This window comes from Sapajus apella, unplaced genomic scaffold (assembly GCF_009761245.1).
Source record: "Sapajus apella isolate SASKATOON/1434 unplaced genomic scaffold, GSC_monkey_1.0 scaffold31, whole genome shotgun sequence".
NCBI lineage: Eukaryota > Metazoa > Chordata > Mammalia > Primates > Cebidae > Sapajus > Sapajus apella.
The window spans coordinates 884,880-891,869 of record NW_022436971.1 but is presented as its reverse complement, the minus strand read 5'-3'; the positions used below and the strand labels follow the sequence as shown (position 1 = coordinate 891,869).

Sequence of the window (6,990 nt, the reverse complement as noted above, 5' to 3'; positions counted from 1 at the left end):
GCCCATACCACCACGCCCGGCTAATTGTTTTGTATTTTAAGTAGAGACCGGGTTCCACCACGACCAGGATTGTCTCGATCTCTTGACCTCGTGATCCGCCCGCCTTGGCCTCCCAAAGTGCTGGGATTACAGGCATGAGCCACCGCGCCGGCCTCTCTCAGTTAATCTCAAAGCCACCTGGCCTAGTCCTGGAACTGAAGAATAGACACAGCTTATTTGTGAGATGCAGGGTTGTGTGTGTCCGGGATGAGGGGGTCTAGATTAAATGTGTGTTCCAGGAACCATCCCAGAGTTTCCCTTGGGGCTGGCATGCTGCTAAGAGAGTCAAACAAGGTCGAGGGACAAGAAGAAAACCTGGAAACAGCAAGAGAGTGGGGCAGGGGCTGGAGGTGGGGGCCGAGGCTAGAGAGAAATAGACAACATGAGTGTCGGATGCAGCAGAGAGAGCACTGTTTTAAAATTCTGGCAACCTGTATTCTTTCTCTGGTTCTGTCCATGCCTTGAGCCATGAAGGAAGGAAAAAATACATATGCATGCCTACTGTGTCATTTCATGTAGATTTTATTCCAGTTTCCCAACAGTCCTGCAGGAAGCTGGGATGGCAGATTATTGGCCTACAGACACATAGCCAAGTCTACCAACACAAATTAACCGCTCGACGTTAAACGAAGTAAAATGAAGTTAGGTTTAATTTTTAAGTATCTTTAAGTTCCTTTCCTCTCTGACTTCTACCAGCAGAGCAGTTCTACTAGTAACAAAGCAAAACAAAACACCCAAACAACTCTCAACCATGGGGCAAGAGAAACTAAGGAATCGATATTGAAAGGCTAGGGGGACCAGGAGAAGTGGCTCAGGCCGAGGCCTGTAATCCCAGCACTTCGGGAGGCAAAGGTGGGCAGGTGACCTGAGGTCAGGAGTTCCAGACCAGCCTGGCCAACAAGGTGAAACCCTGTACCTACTGAAAAATACAAAAATTAGCCATGCATGGTAGCATGCGCCTGTAGTCCCAGCTACTCAAGAGGCTGAAGTGGAAGAATCTCTTGAACCCGGGAGGCGGTGGTTGAAGCCACTGCACTCCAGCTTGGGCGACAGAGACCCTGTGTGAAAACAAAACAAACAAACAAACAAAAACAATGGCAGGGGAACGTGTGCAGTGTAGAGAAGCCTGGATGAGAAGACCAGGGAAGTCCTGAGCTAGCTTGGGAGAGATCTTCGGGAGTGGGGCGTAGGCATGAGCCCCTGCCTCTCTCTGCCTGTTCCTCACAGGGTCACGGCAGGTAGAGAGCTGGAATTCGAGTGGGCCCTAGGACTCAGCAGTAAAGGATCCTGGCGGCAAAGATTGCGAATTACACATATAAATTTGGGAGAGGAAAAGCAAGCGGACTTCCTGCAGCCCTTGGGGGTTGGGAGTGGGGTGAGTTTCCTGCGTCCCTGACCCCGCTTGGGGGTTGGGAGTGGGGTGCGTTTCCGGCGTCCCTGACCCGGGAAGGACGCTGTTTGGTAGCAAGCACCTAGCCAGAGAGTGGCTGGGCACCTAGCCAGAGCATAGCTGGTAGGGCGCAGCTAAGGGCTAGAGGACTTCATCTGAGAACCCGACTTGGCTAAGGTAGCCAGGGGAGGGTGAAGTGTTATTTCCCAATTCCCATCCTTGCGCCCCCTGGCTTAGCCCACGCAGCCTGGACAGAACCGGGGGAGGGGTGCACCTGCAGCTCCCGGCGGCCCGGTTGACCTCGAGGACCCCAGGTTAGGAAGAGCTTCCAAGCGCTCCCACAGGAGCAGAGAGTTCGGATGGGTGGCTCCCCAAGTGCACGCCGCAGCCCGTAGGGCGACAGCCTCGGAAAAGGCGCATCTCAGGCTGTGGGTTTCTCGGGGGGCGCAGGGGCTCGCAGCAGCCGCGGGTTGGCTGAGCCGGGAGGGAGGGAGTCCTCATTAGCATATCCCCGCCCCCCCTCCCCCCTCCCCCGCGCGCCGCCGGGCCCAGCCACCCGAGCGGAGGCGGCCGCGGCCAGCCCCGCAGTGAATGGACTGGCGGCGCCCAGCTCTGTCCCGCCCGCTGCCGGCCCCCGCGTCTGCTCCCTCCCCGCCCCGGCCCCTGCCGGCCGCCGCCAGCGCCCTCCCCGGCTGTGAATGAAAGGCGGGCGCAGCCGAGGGCTGACTGGGAACGCCGCGGCAACGCCGGCCTCCCGGGAGGCGCGCGCCCAGCCAAGATGTACGGTAAGGAGAGCTCCGCGCCCGGGCTGGGCCCCCGGGGGCGACTCCGCAAACTTCCCGGGCGCGGACCACTGTCCCCCAGCGCGGCCCTGGCGCGGATCCAGGCCGCGGACCTGGTGCCCGCCGGGGCTGTTGCGGTCGCTCTGTGCGCGCGCGTCTGTGCTGCGAGGACAAAGATGCCTCGGGCCGGGGACCCTGGGGTCCTCTCCGGGCCCGGCGCGTGCCGGCGCTGGGCGGTGGTCCTTTGGGGGGCGGAGGCTCGGGTGAAAGCGGGTCTCCCGAGCCGCGCAGACCCGGAGTGCTGGAGGAGGTGGTCGTGTGGCGGCATTTGGGGAATTAACAAAAGCGGTTTGTGACTGGGAGTTTTCTGCGGGGAGCCGGTCCTGGGCTGAGGGAGACGCCCGCGGCCGGTAGTCTGCGCGGCTCGGAGAAGGCGGGAGGCGGCGCCGGCGGCGCAGAGGCCCGGGGAGCAGCCAGTGCCCGAGTCTCGCCTCTCCGGCCTGGATGGATTCGGCCTCCGCCTGCCCCTAGCACCCCGCAGGGTCCAGGTTCCCCAACTTCCAGATTTGCCCTCCGCAGGGATGAAGGGAGGAGACGCTGCTGAGAGGGTGCAGCACAGCCCTGATCCCTCCCCGCCTCCACCGCCTCCCCTCCACTGCCGTGCAACAGTTAGACCCTCACGATGCGCGGCTCTGCTTGATCATTTGCCAGGAATCCCTCTGGTTTTGCAGGCAGTGTGGGTGAAGAAGAGAGAGCGCGTTGGGCCCCACATTGCAGCTCTGTTGAATGGAACACTGGAGTCCCAGACCAGTCTAGGAACGGACTGCATTCGCGAGCCTGCAGCCCACCAAGGGCTGTGCGTGTGTGTGTGATCCTAGTAGACATAAATCCATGAAAACCCAGGCCTCTGACAGCTCTTCTAGGGCCAGCAAAAGAATTGGAGCTGTGCTCACCTCCCACCCTCACCGCAAGGCAGGGGCTCCGGCTGCACTTGAGGGTCAGTGTTTGGAAAGAGTAGGTTCCCCATTTAACCCATCACTGAGACTGCTGGGCTGCTCACCTGCCCCACTACACGAACAGACTGTGAGTCACAAAGTTTCTTAGGGGAGAGGATGCTGAGAGCCTGGTGGAAAGGCTCAGCAATTGGTGGGCTTCCTATTGAGAGATAGAGAGGAAGACAGAGAGAGAGAGAGAGAGAGAGAGAGAGAAAGGCTGACTCAACTTTTTCATCAGTCCCCTTCCCTGCCCAGTTGCTCAGAAATACATTTGCATTTCTGATCCAGGGTGAGACATCAGCAGGTCCCCTCAGCAAGTGCTATTTCTTTTGGACCAAGTTGGGGAGGAGGAGTTGGCCTGAGAGGCTGTGCTGCTGACCACTGGGGACTCTGGGGAAAGGTAACAAAGCAGTTGTGCTTTCTAAGTTGAGGGTTGTGAGATATGTATGAGTATGTGTATTTTTTTACTCTCTCTGTTTTCCCCCTATTCTTTTCTGCAGAGGGAGCAGCCTGAAGCTGCAGATCATTTGACAAAAGCATGTGACTGCAGGGGCACCTGCAGTGGGGAAGGAGTTAGGACAGGCTCATCAGAATGGGTCAGAATTAGGAACTGGGTTCTGCTGAGCTGCCTCATTGCATTTAGTCCAAGATAATTTAGTAACTTAGCCGAGCTATCTGAAGTTGGGGGTCCCAGGCTGCCTCTGTTGTACGAAGCAAGACAAGGAAGAGCTGGACAGTCAGAAAGGTGAATTGGGGAGCCAGCGCATCTGGGTGCTATTTTGAGATACATCACAGATATTCATTTCTCTTTTATAATATATTTTTATTTCTCCAGATGCAAACAGAGATGGTATTTACCCTGAATGATTCATAGAAAGATGATAATGAAGGAATCCTCTGGGCAGTTGCTGTCAGCAAAGGAAAGTCACACCAAGCTTGGGTGGGAGATTACTGAGTTGCTGGTGCAGAGTCTGGTCTTAGGAGGTGTGGGAGGAAGCCCACTCCCCCTAGTGAGGACTCAGCTGCCTGAATATACTCATTTGAGTATATTCCTGACTTTCATGAAAAGAAAGGGTTTGCATGATACTTAAAATCATTTTCTCACCAGAAGTCAATAGAGTGATGAAAAAAAGTGTGACTAAGGAGGTTGGGGGGAGACGGGCATAGAATTGTATCATTGCTATTTTCCTCGTTTTAAAAGTGATTTTTCCAGGGTGACACAGTTAGATGGAACAGGGCAGAATGAAAACAGGGGCCACCTGGCACCATGCTTCTCCCTCTCCCACCTCCCAACCTCCCCCATGCATCCTGTAAAGGCTCATTAGAAAAATACCATCTAGGATTTAATTAACTGATGGGCTGAGAGGCCCAGCTGTGGAGCCAGAAATCACCTAAGAGCTTTAGGTAAACGTGTCCCTTGTCCACCCACCTTGGTGACTTGAGCCACTGTACATTTTTCTTCCCATCTTTCCAGCTCTGGAAGAGCTCCATCTCCCATCCTTCCCACCCCTCACCCTACCTCTGCCCTCCACAGCTCAGCCTTCTTCCTTCTGCTTTTGGAAGGCTGGGAGCCCCATGTCTTTGCTAAGGACACAGTGCTATCTAGGATAAAAAGAATCCTTGTTCTGGGGTCATCCCACCTGAATCCAGGAATCCTTTCATGGCTGGGTGACCTTAGGCAAGTGGGCTTGTCACTCAGCATTAAACCCCTGTATACAAAGGTGAAATGCCTGCCTGTCTACCTTCCAGGTCTGTTGTGAGCATCATAAGAGGTTCCAAGCTCCTGAGACTGGTTGCTCAAGAGCCTGTCCCCTTGGTGCCCCCTGGACCTGTTCCCTCCTCTCCTGTCTGCCAGCTCGGGCACAGGCCTGTTTGTATCACCTGCCGCCCCCGCTTACACACATACATCACCTCGACTGTGCCAGTGCCAAGCCGCTGAGCTGCTTCCCTTTCTCAGACTCACCCCAGCTGTCTCCTCACCAGTCAGTCATCCCTAAACCTATCACTTTCTGGAAATGGCTCGCTAAAAGCACAGAGTGACTTCCCACAGTTTTGTGTGGGAATCCTATAAAGGCAAATTGACAAGGGGCGTGAAAAAATAAAAGCATTTTTACTGGGGTGAGAAGATCATTAGCAAATTCTCTGCAAAAAATGGATTTCCCATGAGTTTTCTTTTTGTTAGAATTATACAGCTAAGAATTTCCCTGTTGCTCTCACCTGGGCTTGAGCTCCCATTACCACAGTGAGGTGACACAGAGCTCTGAGAAATGCCACCCTCTGAATTAGGGCAGACAGCGAGAAGGGACGTTTGGAAAGGATTTCCCCAACCACAGTCTGTGCACCCCGATCCCACTAACACCAAAGCTGCCCTAATTCTCCCTCACCTCTGAGTACTGCCTCATCCTCAGCAAATGCCTCTCTTCCTGCTCAGTGGTTGAGAATGCTGAATGTAAGGAAATAGCAACAGTGAACAATGTTTTGAAAATGTGCTTGGGCTGGGGGCGGTGGCTCATGCCTGTAATTCCAGCACTTTGGGAGGCCAGGGTGGACAGATCACCTGAGGTCAGGAATTCAAGACCAGCCTGGGCAACATGGTGAAACCCCATCTCTACTAAAAACACAGAATTAGCCAGGCCTGGTGGCACGCACCTGTAATCCTGGCTACTGGGGAGGCTGAGGCAGGAAAATTGCTTGAACCTAGGAGGCGGAGGCTGCAGCGAGCACAGATAGCACCACTGTTCTCCAGCCTGGGCGACAGAAAATAACAAAAAATAACAAAACAAAAAAACACTGAAAATGTGCTTGGCGGCATCCTACTCGGTGAGTGAGACTGTGGCCAAAGGCGTGGAGAAACTGCAGGGCAAGCAGGCTCCCCCTGAGGGCAAAGTCTCACCTCTGCAGTCTCACCTCTGCAGAAATCTCCGTAGACACCCTGCTCCTCCTCCCCAGCGACCCCACAGCACATATGCGCATGTGCACACACAGGCACCAGCCTCCTCCCCCAGATCCTGTGATTTCTGCAGCCCCATGATGCCAGGTATGGCTTGTGCATGTGGGAGCTGTGTGCCCTGCCCCCTCCTACCCATCACCCCAACTCCTTTATTCCCCTTGAGAATGGGGCCAGGTGAGTATAGCTTGTTTTCTCTCCTGCTGCTCACAGTTCAGTGAATTCACGTGGCCAGAGTTTTTTTCTTGTCCCTAAATAAAAATAAAAAGGTGATATCTTATTACAGAAAATCTGGAAAAGAGTGGAGGAAAAAAAAATCATCCACAGTTCTACCCATTTAAAGCAGCCTTCTACAGATGACAGCAATTACTGCCTGGTTTTGTGTTCACCTCCTTGGCCCTTTCCCTTCTATTTCTTTCTGATCGTTCAAGGAGCACCAAGAACCCCACAGCCTGGGTCTGAACCATAGCTCTGACCCTCGGGTAATCTTGGACCTGAGCGTTTCTCAGCCTCTTTCCTGCCTCTGGAAAGATGACGGCAATGTTTACCTCATAAGAGAGATGAGTTAGGATAAGAGAACTGCCGCCGCTTCCCTTCCCTTGGCCTCCCAAGGTACTGGGATTACAGGCATGCACCATTGTGGCTGGCCCTTAATTTTTTTTAAAGGCAAAAATAAAACAGATAAAAATCTATGTTCCTTAAGATTAAGAACAGCACTGTGATACCGTTCCTTGTATCAAAGAAAAAAATCTAATATAAAAAATCATCTAATCTCGGCCAGGCGCGGTGGCTCACGCCTGTAATCCCAGCACTTTGGGAGGCCGAGGCGGGTGGATC

At 54.0% G+C, this 6,990-nt stretch overlaps 1 protein-coding gene across 1 annotated transcript in view; it reads left to right on the top strand.

The window, feature by feature from the left end:
• The first annotated feature begins 2,002 nt into the window (after positions 1 to 2,002).
• EFR3B (EFR3 homolog B) overlaps positions 2,003 to 6,990 on the top strand; it is a 113,630-nt gene continuing 108,642 nt past the window's right edge. Inside the window, exon 1 of the mRNA XM_032293953.1 lies at positions 2,003 to 2,214. Within this exon, the coding sequence (XP_032149844.1) occupies positions 2,208 to 2,214 (7 nt within the window). The 5' untranslated portion in view covers positions 2,003 to 2,207. The remainder of the gene's footprint in view (positions 2,215 to 6,990) is intronic.